General features: G+C 40.5%; 1 protein-coding gene across 8 annotated transcripts in view; it reads right to left on the bottom strand.

Moving 5' to 3' along the window:
• Positions 1–20,101, bottom strand: part of GRIK1 (glutamate ionotropic receptor kainate type subunit 1) — a 370,605-nt gene that overhangs the window by 89,716 nt on the left and 260,788 nt on the right. For all 8 annotated transcript variants that reach the window (XM_042903075.1, XM_042903078.1, XM_042903076.1 and 5 more), the window contains 3 exons: positions 18,388–18,441; positions 15,237–15,410; positions 6,239–6,382 (listed from right to left, as the gene is read on the bottom strand). In XM_042903075.1, coding sequence (XP_042759009.1) covers positions 6,239–6,382; positions 15,237–15,410; positions 18,388–18,441 — 372 coding nt within the window. The remainder of the gene's footprint in view (positions 1–6,238; positions 6,383–15,236; positions 15,411–18,387; positions 18,442–20,101) is intronic.

Genomic DNA, 20,101 nt, shown 5'->3' with positions numbered 1-20,101 from the left:
ACAAAGGAAGTGTCCCTCAGAGATTGTCCTAGAAGTTTTGGACCTGACCATGAGGTCAAGGATTTATAAAAGGGGTCACATGCATGAAAGAGGCAGTTGCTGGAGAGATTTATCCAGAAAGAGCTGCTGTTTCTCTGTGAGTTGTGCTCTTCTGCCTTCAGGATGCCATTTTTGGATCCTGGTAAGTAGGATTTCAAGGGGCCATTCAGGGAAGTCGGAAACAAGTTGGATGCAATTGGAGAAGCAGAAGACCAATGGCTGACTCAAACATGAGGAAGTCAAGGTAGACTATGGGCAGTGGTGTGGCTCCTAGGTGACAAAAGAGGACTACAGAATATCTGACCAATTGAGGTGGTCAGGAAATACTGCATCATGATCAGAGGTACTCCCAGGATACCCAAGGAAGGGTGATTGGGTGTTTCCTGGGTGCTAGATTTGAATCCAGAGTGCCTTGGTGGGAGTATAGTCAATAAGACTGTTGAGAGGGGTGAAGAGGTTTCAAGAGAAAAAAGCAAGAGGTGTACCACTGTGTATCAGAGGGCTGAAGAAGCATGATATGCTTCCATCTGAAAAAGACCCATTATTTGGGTCAAAGAAACATCAGGAGAGACTGCCCACCTGGAAATCATAAACAGTCGAAGAAAATTCTTCAAGGAAAAGAGTTAGGCTTAAAAATTCCCCAGGCGCACCTGGGGACATGAGCTTAGACTATTGGCTGGATCCAGAGAGTACAGAACAGTCCTGTCAAGCAAAAGTGTTCTCACTCTTTTTGAGCCTGGTAGGACGTGCAACAGCTAAGGGTATGGCAAGGAAGTAAGTGAGGAAAGGAGAAAGAGGAGAAACCAACCACACGTCTCCTCTCCCCTAGTCTCCCAGAAGACTTGAGCTCAAAGGGAGGAGAAATTTGATGTTAAATCACATTGGACTTCTGAGTAATATTAGAATAGAAATTCGAATTCGAGTTCCTAAGTTGAAGATCGACTTAAAGGGACCCTCGGATTGTCACTGCCTTAAGAAAACACAAAAATCACGGAACATCCTATTTTCACTGAATAATTTTAAGTGGATGATAGGAGCAACACTAAATTGGTTTTGCTGTCCCACTAGTTGTGTTTGTTTGACATCCCAGTTAACATTGTCATTTATTGACATTGGGCTTTTGTAGCAATAATAGCTTTAATAGATAACATGACAGATTCTATTTGGGAATTTGTTGATGTGGGGGTGTCAGTAGGATATGCAGATGGATGTTTTCCAGTAGAGAAGTAGCTACATGAATTTAGACCGAAGGGAGAAGTCAGGGTTGTACTCAAGAAATACTTAGATATCTCCCTTGTGCATTTTTTTTCCCCTTTTAGCTCTCTATGAGTGTGGACCACTTCCAAACCAAGATATCTGTAATTCTTCAATAATCTTTGTGGGTTTATCTGCTTTAATCAAACTTACACAAGGCTACCGAGATAAACTGTTTGAAATATCACATTTTTGTGCCTCAAGAACAGTGACTTCTCATCAATTATCAATCAGATTGGGTTTTCTTAGCTCAGCAGGCAATTTTAATCGATCGTCTTTCCATATTTACTTAACCTCATTTCTCACCACTTTTACATGGGACCGCTCCTTCTGACCCCAACAGAAGGTCAACTCTTTATGCTTCATTTATACTTTTGCTGTTCACCATGTTGGAACCCACTTTCAACCAAATTCTATTTTCAGTACCCAATTCAGGTACTCTTAACATGGGTTTCAGGCCAACTAGGGTAGTTGTAAGGCCTCTGAGACTGCAGATGAATATTTATGCCTTTTGTGGGAACAATGCAGCCATGGTTTAAGTCAGTTTTCATATAGGGTCTGTAACCCAGAAAATAGTTAAGTACCACTGACATAACCTAAAATATATAATTCACTTCACTGTGCCCATATTTCAATGCCCCTCCCAGCACCTGCAATTACAGACCCTCTTCTTCCAAGATGCCTCAGTGTGCTTGCTTCTGCTGCACCTGCTCTCACTGATTGCCCCACGGCCAGCTGGAACTTACTCTGGGTCCAGAGTAACTCCTGACCACAGACAGGAAGTCCTTTGGCTTCCTCAGCCCCCACATTCAGCTACCATTTCAATGACTGACCTGAGATGTGGTTTGCTAGGGTTTTTTGGTAGCTCAACCTGGGTGATGATTACCTAATGTTTTGGGTCCCTCTTGAACAATCATTTACATGCTCTATCATCGAAAGTTTCCCTCATTCCCTGGCATCATTGCAGTTGGCTCCCTGTGCCATGTCTCTTTCCATGGGACTCTTGATTTTCCACTGCTAGGTCCTGTCCTCCGTTTTGCAAATGCTGCTACTTCATCTTGGACTCCAATAATAATAATGTTGACACCAATAAGAACAATACTGATTACATGTAAGCATGTTACATTACATGTAAGCATTACAACGTGTAAGCATTCAGTGCTTACATAAGCCAGGCAAAATATTTAATGTTTTATGTGCAATGCCTCATTTCTTCCTGACAACTGCCTTACCTGATAGACATTTTTAAGGGAACCTTCCATTTATGGTAGCTACCCTTTATTGAGCAACCATTACATGCCACACATTTTGCTAGGCTGTACATATATGTAATCCCCACAAACACATAGAATTTTTATCTGCATTTTATAGAAGAGAAACCGAGAATAAAGAGTCTCAATGACTAAGTTCACATAGACAGCAAATTGCAATTAAATCTCAGGGTCTGTGTCCCCAGTGCCAGAGTTAAATAGGCTGGCCTATTCCTCAGACCCCTGCCTCACTTCTTCACCAGAACCTATGGTCCTGGTAGACAAGTCTAGATGACCCTGTTTTTTGCCTCAATGAATTGTTTCTGGATATGATATTCATATCCCGTGTCTGTCCTACAGTACCTGCTTATAGGTCTTGTGCATTCAGTTCCTTTGCCTGTTCATTCATTCATTTATTAGCTCACTCACTTGTCTGGCATCTACTTATTGGGTGTTCATTCTATGCCCCGTCTTATGCAAGAACTAGGGAAACAAGACTGCAAAAGCACAGCTTGGAGATAGACATGTAAATAAATGTGATGATCTAACGACTGTGATGGAGCCAAAGAGCCAAAATTTATGAGTCAAGGTCAGCATAGAGAAGCTAGTGCTTGAGTTGAGACATAAAGGGTGGCCCAGAGGAGACCTTTCAATCAGAGGCAAGAGAATTTGGTGGGAGCATATTGCCAAGTTCAGGGAGCCCCAGTAGGTTCAGCAGGTGCTGGGATTGGGGCAGGAGATGAGAGGGATGGCATAGGAGATCAGCAACCAGAGCACTGGAGACCCTGAAGATTCTGCCGATGAGTGTAGGTTTTATGCCAGACACGCGAAAGCTTCAAAGGAAGTCTGTCGTTTCTCCACTGTGTCGAATTTGTATAGTAAATAGTAAAATCCATATCTTCCAGTTTGGGGGGAGACAGTTCCCTGTAGTGCCCAGTTAATTTTACTTGTATGATGGAGTCTCAGTACCTCTTGCTGGGTGGGGATTTATAATCTCCTAATATATTTGCTTAGCAAATGCCTCCAGAGGTGACACTGTGACACACTCTCCCAGGTTTAAAATGCCCTTTAATTCTTCCTCTCTCCAGTCGGCCTGAAACACCGAAGGGTGGTTAGCCTGAATAACTTGTCTGCAAGGCTTACTGATTCTAAATGATGTGTGAAGTTATCAGGGATTAGTGCACACACAACCACCTCTCTGCTTGGAAAGTTTACCTCCTGTGACAAATTTCATCTTCACCCCATAAATTCAACCTGCTGACTTGCTCCTTTACATGGTTTCTGATTATAGTTTGGAAATCCTTTAAAAAGTGATAGTTACTAAACGAAAGGACCCAGGGAAGTTTTAGGACCACGTGCTTTACTAAAAACCGATGCCTGCAAAATTTCGTTGAGTTAGGCACTCTTTGAAAGAAACACCTGCGTTCTATCACGTTTGCATGTTTTGGGCTGTCTCAGAATTCCTTCCGTGCAATCTTTCAACAGGCTGTGACACGGCTCCTGGTCGCTCCCTATCCCATCTCTGCAGGTACGTGTGTCCTGCCAAGGGCGGCATATGGCGTTGTGACTCAGGAGACAAAAAAGATGAGCACAATGGTGACAAAAGTTTTCAACCCATGATGCACCTCTCCCTTTAACCCCCAACTGTGTAGCCTGAGAATGGGGAATTTGCTCTTTGGAGTAAAAGATCATAAAATGCTTTCTTGCTTTCATTGTGGTCCCTCATCTTGGAGTTCATTATTTCTTTAAACATGCCTAACTGTAGCTTGGAAATTTTACTTTCTTATACAAGCAAAAAGATGCTTGGGGTGCTCTGAGTGTTTGATCCTGAGCTTTCATGAGGCCTCATGCCTTTCCTTGCACTGGTACGAGATGAAAGGAAACCAGCTGTTTTCTTGTTAAAGATCAAGGTGATCAGGATAGTGATTCAAGACCTAGCGATGATTGCTGCAGGGAGAGCAGAGGCTGGGTGATGTTATTCCTTTAGGCACAGTATGTCAGATTTCTGTGGCTGTCAGAAAGAGTATTTCATTTCATGCCTATTTGTGATTTCTTTGTTGTTGTTGTTGTTGTTGCTGGGTTTCAATTCCTGGCATCATACTCAGTAAACTGAATGAGGCTATTATTAGTAGTCTATCCGAATGGTAAGAGAAGAGCTAATATCTCAGATTCTTACTATGTTTCTGTGCTGTTCTTAACAACCTCACTTTTTATCCTCACAATAATGCTATGAGATAGAAGGTGTCATTCCCATTTTACAGAAGAGAATATTGAGACACAAGAGTTTAAGTAACTCTTAAATTCAGGTAGTTAATGAAGTTAAGTAACTCAACTTCATTGTGTGGGTTATACTGCTCACAAATGTTAGTAGAGCTGGGATTTAAACCCAAGCAACCACACCAGGATTAGGGTGAAGTAAGAGAGTTTCCCTAGGGCACAAAATTTAAGGCAGCACTCCCTTGAAGTCTCGTGTAGGTGTGGGGCTCAAACCTGAGAGTGAGTGCCTCCTTGAATCACATTCCCAGGGAACTTCTTTGCTGCTTGCCATACCCTAGACTCAGCCTTGCTTTGGAGGCTGAGTAGTGTTAAACCTCATGGCATACTGCCTCTCTGGTTCTCATCCTTCTGGATCAGAGTCATCTGTTAACAGGGAAGTAGATTGAACAGCCCAGGAGAGGGTTTGTAGAGACAAGCAGGGATGGAACCCAAAGTAGGATTTCTCCCTTGCTCTTGGCTGGGCATTCTTCTCTTGTATATGTGCCCTCCCACTCTTTTCTTTTCTGACTTTGTCTCACCTCAACCATCTCCAATACAGAGGGCAATAAAGATGCTCTTCACTTGAGAGGTAAATTTCTGCATCCCATAGAGAAAACATTAGAGCAGCATCACAGAGGAGGGTGTGTACTCAGACCTTATTTCATCTTGTCAAGTCCAGACACACCCTGAGGTATATGTTGATGTCAAAGCTAATCCAAGGACACATATCTATGAGAGAAATCTCAGAATCTTAGAATAGGGTCTGCTGAGGAGAAGTCAAATTGCACTGGAGAAAAGGAAAGTGTAGGGGGATTAGTCCAGGATCTCAGGGCAATCATGAAGAACTCAGAGAAGTCCTTGAAAATCTTTTAGTGCACTTGGTCAGTTTTGAATAGGACTGGACTTTCCTGGTGTGCTGACAAATGGCAAAATAATTGCTATTTCATTAGGACAAACATCCCTCTGTTCAGTCATGCACAACTTGATATTTAGGAAACCACTGGAATTATGGGATGAATTATGAATTTAGGAAACCACTGGAATTATGGGATACCAGGTGGGAACTATCCCTGGTATCTCTCAGTGATGGGCAAACCCATTCTTTGACTCAATGCGGCCTGGAATAAGCACCTATGAGCTCCTAATCACATATGTGGAGGAGAGCCAGCAGCAAATGAGATGAGCATAGTGGAGATGAAGGAGAGTGAGTATTATGATCTGGTAGCTTCTTTGAACTTCTCAACATCATGCTAGAAAAGTTCTGGTAGTCCTTCTAGATAAACAGTTACCAGTGAAATCCCAGCAGATTGGATGATGATGGTTTCTCCTCCTTTATAGATATCATACCACCAAAGCCATGTGGGAAGACCACCCTAAATCAACAAGTCAAACAGCACTCTGCGTAGGGAAGAACTGGGCTGTGAACGAGTAGCACTTGCCTCTTTAATTAGGTTCATAAATCTGGGTCCAAGGCGCCATGGCTTGTGTCGATGACACTGTAAGGAGCTGACGGTCAGCTGGGAAGCCCGGTGGGAGGCAATGGCCACCATGTACACGGCATCATACATCAGAGCCGCTTCAGTCTGTGAAGGAAAACACGCATCACATCTTCAGTTCCACCTTTGTTTACCTTCCTTTACCTGCAAAATCATTCTGCCTGCTTCCTTTATCTCCTATTTGTCTGATCTCAACAACCATTCATTCTCCAGCTGAATAGTCTTCACTCTCCAGTAGCTATTTTTCTCTAACATAATACCTCCTACTCCACAGTAAACAGTAAACAGAGCACAGTAAAACAAAGCTCTGCTTTGTTTTGAGTTCTTAAAAAAATTTAAAAAAAAAATTCAAAAAATAAAAAGCCCACCTCACTGATGTCAGCCACATAAGTCTTGATTCGGGGAACAAATATTTGGAGCATCTTCCGTGTTAAGCATGGTGTTAAGATCAACTACATTGAGTTAGAAGTTACTAAGCCTCAACATTTTAATATGAGATTTTGTTTTTTAGGACTTATACCCATTTATATGTTTATTTGCTTGTTTCTATTTGGTAGAAAGAAACAGATTCAAGCAAAACTAATAGGTAATTTCCAAATAGAGATACTTGTGTTCTTTGCTTCTATTTACTAGAGCCAAGAAGGTCTGAGATATGGAATCAAATCAAACAGCAGGTTGTAAGAGACCTTCTGAAAAACAGACCTGTGTAACTAGCTCAGAATACACCTTCTTTTATCAGCATTTGCTTTTTTTGATAGAAAGTGTCAGTGGTTATTGCTTTTGGGGGTTGGGCATCTCATTCTTCCCTTCCTCATGATATTTCTCTCACTTGCAAAATTTCACACAAAACTGGTAGAATTTTTATAAAAATATTGTCATGTTTTCTTAAGGATAAAATCATATAATACCTTCACATTTTAGTTGAGGGTTTTCATCACAAATTTATTTGAAATTCTCAACAAGCTCCCCAAATCAACAGAACAGATAGATGAAACTACTGATGTAGGAAAACTGACCTTTAGACAGGATATTGACTTGTGTAGAAACATACATATAGCCAACAATTGGTAGAGTTAAACCTAGAATTCAGGTCATAGATCAAAGATTATCATATATTTTTTTTTTTTCAGAAATCTGTTGATTCAACATTTATTATGCACTTACTGAGCATGTCTTAATGGAGGTGGAAAGAGAGGGTAAGGGTTACTAACATCTTGCACTTTATCCGTCTATGAGGCCAGAGTATCCCCACTTTAAATCTGTTTCCTGTGCAATCGCTATCATGGCATTTTCCATATGTATTTATAGTGACATCTGTTTCTCAATAAGAATGTGGGTTTTGCGAATGCAGAAATGGTTCAACTTCATTCTCTCTCTCTCTCTCTCACCTCCCTATATATACATATATAAATTTAATTTAATATTTATATATAATATATATTTAATGCTTATTTATGTTGAGAGAGAGTGTGTGTGCACGTGTGCATACAGGTGGGGGGGGGGGGCAGAGAGAGAGAGAATCCCAAGCAGGCTCCTCATTGTTATCACAGAGCCCAATGTCAGGCTTCATCTCACGAACTGTTAGATCACGACCTGAGCCAAAATCACGAGTCTGATGCTTAACCTACTGAGCCACCCAGCACTCCTCGACTTTATTCTGTAGTGGCTAGCAGAGTTCCTGGCATATAAAAGATCCTTAATAAATGTTTGCGGAAGGAAGTCATGGTATCTCTTGCCTTAAAATGGGCTACATTTTTGTGAGACCTGTATAATGCCAAGGTTTTAAGACGTCCTTCTAAGATAAATTGTTTCATCAAGCATCCATGTTCTTCACCATTCTCCTTTATCAATTTGGTGGAATTGAAGGAGAGTAATCTATTGGTAGAATGAGACCTTTTGAAACTCAGTAACAATAGCCGCCTTTTGTCAAGTTCTTATTATAAGTCAGGTGCTACCCTGACATGAAATCCTCACCATAACTGTTATTCTTTTGCGGTTAAAGAAGTGACCAGGTTAAATAGCATCCCCAACCTAGTGGAGGGAAAACCAAGATTCAGAACAAGGAGGTTGGTGCTCGGGTTTGTCTTCACAACCACGAAACCAAACTAACTGCTTCTAAAGCAAGTTTTTGTCTGATGATTTAATAAGTACAATAATAGCTCAATTATGGTGAATATTCACTGACAACTTACTACACACCAGGCACTATAAGCATTTTCCACATGCCGTGTCCTTAAATTGTTGAAATGATACCTTTGAAATAGGCAAAGTCCCCATTATACAGATAGGGAAATGGAAACTTGGAGAAGTAACTTTAGGAAATAACTTTGATAACTCCCTAACTTATTAGGCAAGCGAGAATTTCACCTCAAGATGTAAACTTAGATTTCAGAGCTCATGCTCTGAAAAACCGCTTAACTGCTATGCTATGAGGTCCTGGACCTTTTTAGCAGTGGGATATGCTTTTCATAAATTTGTATGTGTAATCACTAGTTGACAAATGGAATGATTTGGTACAGAAGTGTGAGGAGTAACGTTCCAATGATCTAATGTTTTCATAAGCTGGGCTTAGAAAGGATTCTGACTTTCTTTGTCAAGGCTGCCTCTGCACTGGGCTGGGATATAACATGGTTCACAACCATGGGCCTGATCTGGCTTTTCAAATTCGAAGAAGAAAACCATTTATTCTAAAACCATGCTTCCTCTTGAAGTGCAGTGTCTTCTCAGATGGAAGAGACATGTCCTCTACCTATTTTATAGCACTAATAAACTATCCCTGAATTTCCTTTCCTCTTTAGTTCTGTGCTGGAGGCCAGTGACAGAGCAGCAACCCTCAAGTCATTTTAAGTAAATTTAAAAAAAAATTGGCCCGTGTTTCAGAGTTTGTTTTTCCAAATGCGTTTCTGTGCACATTTTATTCATATCGGAAGCCTGAACGAAACCCCATTACTCAGTGCCCCTAAGAAAATCTTTTAACCGCAACATGGATCACGAAACAAGCATATGAAAAGCAGTCTCACACAATGTTTTAGTTATCACAACAGCATGCAATGGGTTAACTTAACAGCATGGGTTAACTCAGCAGGTCTGGGGTGCTCACACTCTACGTATTCAAAGAAAAGACTGACCTTTGGTTACTGGGAAAAAACACCCCAAACCTTGGCTGATCATAGTGATTCTGTATCTTTGGGGTCTTGGGCATTGCTAAACAGTGTCAGCCAACAGTGTGATTTATGACGAATGCCTATATTTGTTCATCTGGGGCCCCGGGCCGTGCTATTTCTGAGCTGAGTAACTAAGTACTCAGTAACTGAGTAACTGAGCTGAGTAACTAACTGCTGAGTAACTAAGACTAAGACTAAGTAACTAAGGTCAGATATGGGGCTGCTCTGTGCCTACGTGACTGACTCCCGATAAAAAACCCTCACACCGAGGCTTGGGTGAGCTTCCCAGCTTAGTAACACTTCACACATGTCCCACATCATTGCTGTAGAGAATGAAATACTGTCAACACAACTTTTCCGGGAGGGGAACACTAGTAGTTTCTGCATAGTTTCTCCTGGACTGTGTGCCCTTTGTAACTTTTTCCTCTGATGGTTTTAATCTATATCCTTTTGCTGCAATAAACTGAAACTATGGGTCTAACAGGTCTGCTGATTTCTGTGAGTCCTTCTACCAAATCGTCAAACCTGAACATGGTCCTGGGGACCCCAACACAATCCAGTGAGATGCTACACCTTAGGAATGAGGATTAGTGACAGGATGTGGCTTTACAGAGTCCTTGCATTTTGCTCTCTTCCTGGTATATAACACTGTTGGGAAAAGCTGGACAAGATCGGGGTGCTGAAGGAAGACTTAGTCCTTGTGGAGTGAACGGGCAAAAAGTATGGATTTCCCATCTTCTCTGCAAATTTAGAAATATTCACTAACCTGGTATGGTTAATGAATATCAAATATCTTCTCTTCTAAAAGAGAAGTTCTCCCAAATAACACCCTTTCCCTTCATTTCCTGAATTTACTCTCTTACTTGGGTCCTCTATTAAAATATCTCACCCACAGCATACAGCTAGCAGAATTTGTCTCTTAGTACGAATTAGCTAGTTTCCCTTGTGGGGGTGGATGCTGTTGAGGAGCCAAAGTAGCGGGAGAGGCAGTGAACATCCCGAGTTGGGAATGATGCTGCAAAGAGCGAGCCGCAAGCAAACCAGGGTTTGGAAATGGGCTGTAGAGGTAGTAAAGATATAATCACGTACTCACAATCTAGAAATTTGGTAATTAAGGCAGCAACTCCAGCAGGTCCAGTGAGACCCGGCACAGAGGTTGACATATTGTAACGTGAAGAAGCATTTTTAGCTTTTGAGAGAGACAGGGAGGAGTTGGAAAAAGAGGACCTTATGTGGAGTTGGAAAACATACCCAGGTGATTCCACTGATCACAGAAGGTCACACAGGTACCAGGGAAGGAGCCATCCTGGGCTCCATGGGCAAGCCAAGAAATTTGTCTCTTGTAAACAAAAAGGATTCTGCCTCTGCATTTCAGAATGTCTTTTGTTCTTTGATTGAGTACACACTGGCTTCACAGCAGGTACCATCAAGTAAATTCAATTCTATGTCCTGGAGGCTTTGTAGACATTATCTAATTTAATCTATAAAACACTGCACAGTATTATTTTACAGATTTACAGATGAGCTAGCAGGCTCCTAGAGGCTAAATAACCTAGTCAGGTCGTTCAGTTATTTAGAGGACATAGCCAGTACTTAACGTAGGCTTTGCTTATCTGGAAAGGTCTTGCTTTCCCACTGAATCCCACAGCCCATTGTCTTTCATCACTGGAGTGAGTGAACATTTAGGTGGACACTCAAAAGTGCCTCCCTTTTGGGTCATGCTAGGAAATACTCACATGTGACATAAAACTACTGACCTAACTTGATATTGTGAATGCATTTAAAGGACCGGGAAGGCCAATGATAGACCGGCATTGTGTTTCTATGATCCCTATGTAGTGTTGAATCATATATAGTTTTGGTTCACAGTCAGAGAGGAATCTATCCTAAAATGAACCACTCCATTATCCCAGTCTATCTAAAAGCCAATAGATCAAATCAGCCCAAATGTTAAGGGAAATTTAAACGTAGTGAAAAGAAATGAAGTAGATTTTATAAAATCACTCCAACCTCTATTGAGTTAATTAACACTTCGGTTGATAAAACACCTTCTTTTTTTAATCTCAAGATGTTTTAAATAACGAGTTTCACTATTTTTGAACTCTACTGACTCAGTAACAGTTTTCTTAACTTAATTTTAACCATATTTTTCAAGTCAACATTTGTTCCCTTTAATTACATCTATGGCTCTTAAGTCTGGAGTCAATATTTTTCATCTTGGACATGTTTTTCATGTTTGGATGTGTTTTGATATGTATCATAATATTATTTGATGATATTTTAGTGTATGACGTTCTAAGAAATTTTTAATAGTTAAACATATTAAAGGGGCACCTGGGTGGCTCAGTTGGTTAAGTCTCTGACTTTTGATTTTAGTTCAGTTAGTGATTTCACAGTTTGTGAGTTCGAGCCCCGTGTCAGACTCTGTTGTGACAGCACAGAGTCTGCTTAAGATTCTCTCTCCCTCCACTTTCCCTGCCCCTTCCCCACTCTTGCTCTCTCAAAAGAAATAAATTTCAAAAAAACATTAAAGAGGACATTAGACAAATAGGTGGGAAGTAAAAACACATGGGTATTTTTAAACATATTTAAAATTTTTCTACATTATATATTTATAAGACATCTGTATATGTATGTAGTGCACACAAAAATATAACTATATAGGGCAACAGGGAAATTCACATCGGAGAGTGGTGGTATAATGCATACAATTTCAGAGAATGCAATTCTATTAGAGTAATGGCGTAACTTAAATATTAACAGTGGTTAGTCTAGGTTAATTTTTAAAATAATATTAATAGTTTAGAATAATCTCTATCTGCACTACTCAGGCCTATTTCTTATTTATAGGAACTCTCTTTGGACTTTTACAGAATTATTTCGGGACTATATGAATATTTTTCATTTAACATCTTGGTCTTAGCAGATGCTCAATTCTTATTTATTTAGTATTAGTTCCTTTATTAAATACATAGTTATTGAAGGCCTGCTTTGTACCAGGCCTTTCCCAGTGCTGGGGATGAGGCAGATCACAAAACGACAAAGTCTCTGTCCTCATGGAGCTTATATTCTTGTAAGGGAAAGCATAGAACAAACAAATCAAAGTGTAGTGTATTAAGTCACAGGGCTACAAAGCAAGGGAAAACAGACTATGAGAGAGAGAATAACAGCAGGGGGCTACTATTTAGATTATTTAGATAGCGGATTCATAGCAGGCTTCTCTAATGAAGTGGCAAACCGGAATCAGGGAGGGTTTTAGGTAGTGAGAGCCACAAATGATACAGATACACGAAGGAATAAAACATGAGATCTGAGGACTACAGACCCTGTGGAACTGAAACCAGGGGACGTTTCATCAGTAAGGTCGAGAAGAAAAGAGTCTGAGTACAGAGGCGACACGCGAACAAAGATTTGTTAGATCTGGGCCCCAGCTTGGAGACATGGGGTGTGCTCTCTTGACTCAGATTAGTCCACTGAGTGCCTTTAAAGCTGCTCTTTAAATTTGCTGTGACTCAGTTTCTACATCCCCAAACGGGTCCCCTTTACTAGAAGCAGAAAGGAAACAGTGAACTGGTAAATGGACTCTTTGGGTAAATAAAGGTCAATATCATGCTTCATGGGATAAATTGCAAAACTATACCTATTTTTTTTTCTTTCTATGGTATCTACATGAGATGGGCGGATACTAACTGAACTTACTGCAATAATCGTTTTACAATATATGTAAGTCAACCCGTTAGGCTGTACACATTCTACAATGTGTACAATTGTATCTCAGTAAAATTGGGGGCAAACAATTCTGCATGACCATGGGATCCAACTTCTAGTGGGTGTGGTGTTCTACCACATTTTTGACTAGTCTAGACATGATCTGATATAGCTGTATACTCCCCACTTTTAGTGCCCTGGTGAGCCCTTCTCTTCTGTTCTGATAAACCCCTATTTTCTTTTTTATAGTGTATAATAATAACAATAAGCAATAACAGAGCCTAGAGATCTCTTTCTTAGGGGAGATGACAGTCATAAACTTCAGGCAAAACAGGACCTCTTCCATCCATTGGAACTTGGCTCTGTCATGCCTCTTGCCCACGGGACTGTCATTTGCCCAGGTCACCAAGAGCTGTGCTGGGGAAATAGCAGTACCCCGTGCCTGGCCTGAGTCAGTGTGAGTTGTGAGGCTCTTGCCTCCTTATTAATGATTTTCCTCATCTCAGTCAATATGTACAAACTGTCCTGTCAGCTCAGTATAATTGAATACAACAGATGCTTTTTTTTTTTTTAATAAATTAAGCCATCCTTGTGATGAATATTTACTGTTTGGCATGAATCCACAATCTGTGTTAACATAGCTCCAAACTAACTTTTTTAGTGGTATATACCAAGCAGAGGTAACAATTATTTGAGATCTTATCCTATGATAGAAATCTCACTGGGGGCAGGGAGGATGGTCAGAGGGTTTTGAGCCATATTTGAACTCACTGGAACTACAAATCCAAGAGGAAAATGAGAAAAACCAGTGTATTAGCATACCTCTCTGTCTCTCTCTGTCTCTGACTCTTTCTCTCTCTCTGGCTTGCTCCTCCCCTTTCAGAAAGCCTAGTATTTCCTCAGATATTCTCTACTTGTTCTTATTCAAAGCAACATTTTAAATCGCCCAAGGCTCATTTGTACCAAAATGCTTCCCATCATTATCTCTCAGATCACTTTGTGTATTTTAAGAGTTATTTCAGGTTTGAAAAACAGACAGGGAGCTTGAACGTGGAATCATCCAGAACCACTTCATTCATTCATTTATTTTTTCTACTCACTTGTTTCTCATGAAAAAAGAAATCCCAAGTTCATTTCTCTGCAAGATGATACCTTTCAGTTATCAGTAAATTGCATCTTTAAAGCAAGAGTGCTTCTCCCGATGATGGCAAGAGAGAAATGAAATACTAGGCCAATTTCAAATGCTATTACCTGCCTGCATTCCCAGTGTCTTTCCCTTTAGATGACACTGTTCCTACATAGAAAGCTCTTTTTTTTTTTTTTTTTTTTTTTTTTTTTTTATCTCCTGCTATTTTCTTCATCACACAGGGAGCTTCATTAGAGAAATAAAACTAGGGTAGGTGCCTTTGACAACAGAAGACAAATGATGTTAGCAAGAAGCGCTCTGATGAGGCAGTTTGCAATTTATCTGTTCAGCAGAGTACCTCTCCTTTGTCAGGGGGTGGGTCTGGCAACTGCTTCAAGAGCAACATATGGCTGGTGTGAATCAGCGTCAATGTCTGCAAAGGTGTTCCTGTACATATCCAGGCAGGAAGAACGTGAACACGCCAACTGTATGTAAATCTGGCACTTTTCCATGTGTGCTGCCGCTTGCTGAGATGTGGCAGAAACGAGGAAGGCAGAAATGAGGTTCTGTCTAATTTTTGTAGGCAGCTTGTTCCTCTTCTTTCTCTCCCTTCTTCCCAAGGCCACATCCCCAGGGGGGCAAAACTCTCTCCACTTACCCTCGCTTTGGTTTCTGCCTTGGCTCCATCTGGCTGACAATGGTGGCTACTCTTATTAACTTGATCTGAGGCGTGTATAGCCAGAAGGCTGAAAATAGCAGTTTTTGAGAGTAGCCATGCCGAGGCATTGAAAATACCTGAAAATTTACTCCTTCTTCTTTCATTCAAGTCAAGGCACAGGTTGTGATACGTTTACTCACACTAGAGAAGGCATGCGAGATTCTTAACCCAACCCCCGAGGAATTCAAACATCGTCCCAAGTGATTCTATTTTAAGACTACTTACTGTCATCATGCCATCCAAAAGGCCAGTCTCTGGCCTGGGGGGGGCCTGCAGTCTCTCCATGGACCACTTCTCAATGATGGATGACACGCGAGGGTTGTCAATATTAAGCAGCCGAAACCCGGTCATGTTTACACCACTGTACCTATAGAGTTCCAGATCTAAAGCAAATAAGTCCTGCGCAGTATTAAAAATGATAAAAGTAGAAAGGGTTAACATCTTCAATGCTCTCTATGCAAAAGAGAATAACGATCGCAGAAGCAACAGATTAAAACTAAAATGGCAAACATCCTCATGCCACTTCATGAAAGAACATTTCCTATGGTTCTTCCTTTGTGTGTCGCCTGAGAAGCTCTAAGGCAGTGGACAGTTTTCGTTTGCATCTATTTTTTTGCAACACTGTTAGAGTTTGGGCAAATCGAGAAGAGGAATTTGGCTGTCAATAATTAGTATGCCCTTGGGTATTCTGAGAAGTTGGAGAATTCTGTCCAGGGTATAGTGTTTGGGGTGTTGGAAGGTATCTTTGTGTCCACTTGTTCCGATGCTTTTATTTTATACATGAGGACACTGAAAATCTGAGTGGTGATGTGATGGGTTCAAGAATGACCCGCTTGTCAGTTCCTCCCTTCTCCCTCACATCTGGCTGCCTCAGATCTTATAAAGGTGGTGGAATTTGGAACTTGCATATGCACTTGACAGGAAGATCATTTCCAGGAGGAAAAATTATCATTTCCTGGCTCATTGAAAATCACCCATGTCCCATACATTGAGTGCATGAAGAATGTTCACCGGACACAAGCTCTGAATAGGAAGCGAAGGGTTCTCTTCAGAGAATACATTGGAGCATAGAGTTGTGTGAACCTGGGTATCACAACAGTAGAACTAGTTCCCTGTCAGACAGCGTTTCCAGAAAAAAAACATTTAATCCACTCGTGTCTTCCATGACAGAGGAGGCTGAGTGTAAACCAGGGGTTTATGTTGATTCATATTTAAAACAGATCTATGCGATAATTGCAACTTTTTTCTTATGAAGAAAGGTTTGACGCTAAAATGCCATTAAAAATGTCTCACATTGAAGAATAAACCAGACTTCCAAAATAACATTTAACAGGAAAAAAAAAAGAGAAAAACTTCCATAGAAATTTCCTAACGGTGTAGATGCTTTATGGAAGTGTAATGCAAGATAGTGTATTACCAGTGACGACCGCAGTTCTAAGGAGAAAGAAGTAGCTTCAGAAATACCTCATGATTTGTATTTGCAGAAGATGCATCCAGATTTGTTCTTTTGAAGAATTCTTCTCTACACTGCCACCCTTTCCCAAGATAATGTTGGATTAGACTGCAGAACTTTAAGAGGGCAGCTCTGTGCTCCTGGCTCAGTATCAGAAAAAGAGTACTGCCTTCTAAAGTGTTATATATATATTTTTCCCTTTATACTATGTAACTCTCTTTCTCCTTTTAAGTTTTATTAATACTCATGGGCAAGAAGGGTAAGAATATATAAAAGCAAAGCATGGAAGAATGCAGATAAAACCAAAGGAAAATGCTTAAAGAAGCAAATTTAAAGAAGACCTAGAAAGATTTCCACCCAATGAATGGAAGAAAAGTTACTCAAACTACAAGAGGTCAGACAGAAAATTCCAGAATGCATATGGAATCCCTCACAGATTCCATAGTACATAACACAGTGTGCTAAAATGAATACATTACACAGGTGCAAAATTAGGTGGGCTTAAAAGTTGAGGTTTCTATGCAATATAGAATACGGAAAGTCTAGGGTCCGATTTGCAACACCTGCTTGTCAGGGAAGGATGAGAAAAGCAAGACTATGAGAGTAAGTTGTTTGTTCCTGAAAGGTCTCTGTGAAGACCAGCCTTTTTCTTTGTTCATATTCTTTCCCAAATTTCAACAAAACTAGCCTTAGGAGGGTGCACAGCCAGGGATGATAGAAATTTCTGTGGCAGGTGGCCACGCCACCTTGAGTAGAACCCAGGTATTCATGGTGATGGGGAGATGGTTGTACTTGTGACCTAAGATGCTTTCCAGGTCTCAAGGTTTCCCTTGACTGTTCTGACAGAAGATCTGATTAGGATGTCCATGAGGGAGGGAAGATCATGGAAACTTTAGTTCAAGATCTTCTGCCCTGCATCCCCCTCCCTTGTCCCAAAAGCTCTGGAGGAGTGATGATTTTGGCACTTGCCCCAGAACATTGGTCTCATGATGTCCTCTGTACCTCTTCATGCTCTCGGAGATACTTGAGTGAGGAATAGAATGAACTGTTTCTATCAGTAGTATGCATTCAAGGACAGCTGGTCCTTGTTCCAAATTCTTATATTTCCCCTACTCATCAGCCTCCCTTGCAAGTTTTATTTGGTAAAATGGTACTTAATACATTTCCCAGAATCTGGGTGGATTTCAGTGGACACACCTTAACCGAGTAGTAAAGAAGGTTGGTTTTACGTTTTCTTTTCATGTAAGAAAGTGGAATGTGTGTGTGTGTGTGTGTGTGTGTGTGTGTGTGTGTGTGTGTGTGTTGGGAGGGGTGTAGTGGGGGGGCACTGATTTTTGAAATTGAATGAGAGCTATCTCATCATTCTCATGTGTTAAATGCCCTAAGTCATTCTCCCTTGATCTGATACTCTCAAAATTTAGGGTGCTGTTTTTTAATTTCTTAGGCTCAGTGCCATTTTTTTTTTTTTTTTTATGGTGAAGAATATTCTCTGTGCAAAGCATCCCTGATGCTCCTTTTCTTAATGGTCTTCAAAACACCTGACAGGTGACCCCTGGCTAAGCCAGCTATCTACTGGACTTGGGCAGGTAAATCACATGGATCAAAAAAGCCAAGATATACTTTAGTGTGCCTTCTAATGTATATAGAAAATGTAGATGATTCTTCTTTATGCATATGCACTTTGACAGTTTCTATTTAATGGAAGTATCATTTTAATCCCTTTCCAGATGCATATACATAGATGCTAGTTTAAAAAAGAAAAAAAAAACCCTGCTGTTCAGCATTTCTGGATTTATAGGTTTCTTAGGAAAGTAATACAAATCTCCATGACAATATCCTGCCTCTGACACTGGTGGGGATGACTCTGAAATAACTGGAAATGTTTCCTATAGCATGGAATACGTTTCTACCAGATGTGCTTACCAAGGTTGTGAAAAAGTAGTGATAGTACTCAGTCATCATGCCCATGAACAGAATCTGCAAAAGAGAAATACGGGGAAAGAATCAGAAAAAGAATTATAATAAGAAATAGATCATGAGTAGGGCAATTGCAATAGCTTGAGGACATAGAACAGGAAGAGGCTTTGGAAACCCATGGATTCAGCAGATCAGAAACCTGAGACAGATCAGTGGCTGATGTGGGCTGATGCGGACCCAGGCCATTAACCTCCATCCAATATTCTTTCATTAGACTATGTTCGATCTTCATTGAAGTGGCAGGTCTAACGATCAAATTTAAAAATAGTTTATGCTCACCAAAGTTAATATTTGGAATTGTTCTTAATAATGCAGTGTTTTACTTTCTTTATTGCCTAGGTTTCTGAGTAACACCATGCTTAGATAGATATTTTATTGATCTCCTTAGCTTTAATACTTACCGTAATGCCTCAGAGTAGAACTCATTAAATGTTGAATTGCAATACTGGTATGTAGATGTATTTAAATGAGGATTTATACATATGCATATCTCTGAAGCCTCTCTCTCTACTGCTCTCCCATCTTACCCCACAGTGTGAGGAGGGGAAAAGAGGATTTGTTTATAGATAGAAGGATGGGGACCATTCTTGTACAAATGCCACACCACCTCTTAATTCTGATCCCCAGTTACCTACTTGGGATCTTGACAGTTCCAGACATTCTGTGTGTATTGTTTTTACCTAGAAGGGGAGGGGGAAAGAAGGTGAGCAGAAAGGACAAGGTTTCTGGGTAGAGGTAGTTTATTAAACTGTGATCTTATTTTGGATTCCTGGAAATGGTGTCCACTGAGGAGAAATAGTTGCAAATGACTTGGAGATAAGCAACAGTTTCTAAATCTCCCAAATCAAGGGCATCGCCTTCCTTGGGGGCAGGTCAGCAAAGGACTATTTGGGTGCTGTTTCTCGGTATTTGTATAGAAATGAATGCAGAAGCCTAGGAAATAAAATTTCCAAGTCGGTTCTCCCCACAACTCTGATAAATTCTGAATGCAAATGAGAACACCCTCTGGAAATTTTAAAATCGGATATTCTTAGACTCCATTATAGAGCCATCCTGAATTGGAATTCCTCAGAGCAGAGTTTGGATTTCTGTATTTCACAGCAGTGGTTGAGAATCACCAATATATGGAAAACATGTCCATTCACAACAAAGTACAGACTTTTATAACTGCAATTGAAGAAATGGATTGCAAAGATCTCAGGAAAGGCAACATATGTTATCAGAGGTCCTAGAAAGTGCCTAAGATATGTAAACTAGAGTGATTTCATGTGAAAAGGTATAAAGAATGAAGAGAGTATTCAATGACAGCACTGAACACACCAGTCAGACACTTTTTTTGCCCTCTTCTGCTAATGTGGAGACCAGAGGAATATTTAGTGAAATTGTAATGTCATGAAGGTAAGACAAATGACAGGAAACTCTCTCTGAATCCTGAGCCCCACCGTGTGTAAGTCACTCCTATGGTGATAACAAGACTGAGCTCACAAAAGAATTTTAAAAAGGGTAGAATTGCTTTAGGGCCATCAATAACGTTTAAAGCCATGCATGGTGAGGTCTTGTTAGCTGGTCTCTTATATCATTGGAGCATAAAGAGCTAACCTGCCACGGTCAGTCAGGAATCCAATTTTTCACTTTGGTTGTTAGATAGTGTAATTGCAGC

Source organism: Panthera leo, chromosome C2, assembly GCF_018350215.1.
Source record: "Panthera leo isolate Ple1 chromosome C2, P.leo_Ple1_pat1.1, whole genome shotgun sequence".
Taxonomy (NCBI): Eukaryota; Metazoa; Chordata; class Mammalia; order Carnivora; family Felidae; genus Panthera; species Panthera leo.
The sequence above is the reverse complement of the archived record's forward strand: the minus strand, read 5'-3'. Positions and strand labels throughout refer to the sequence as shown.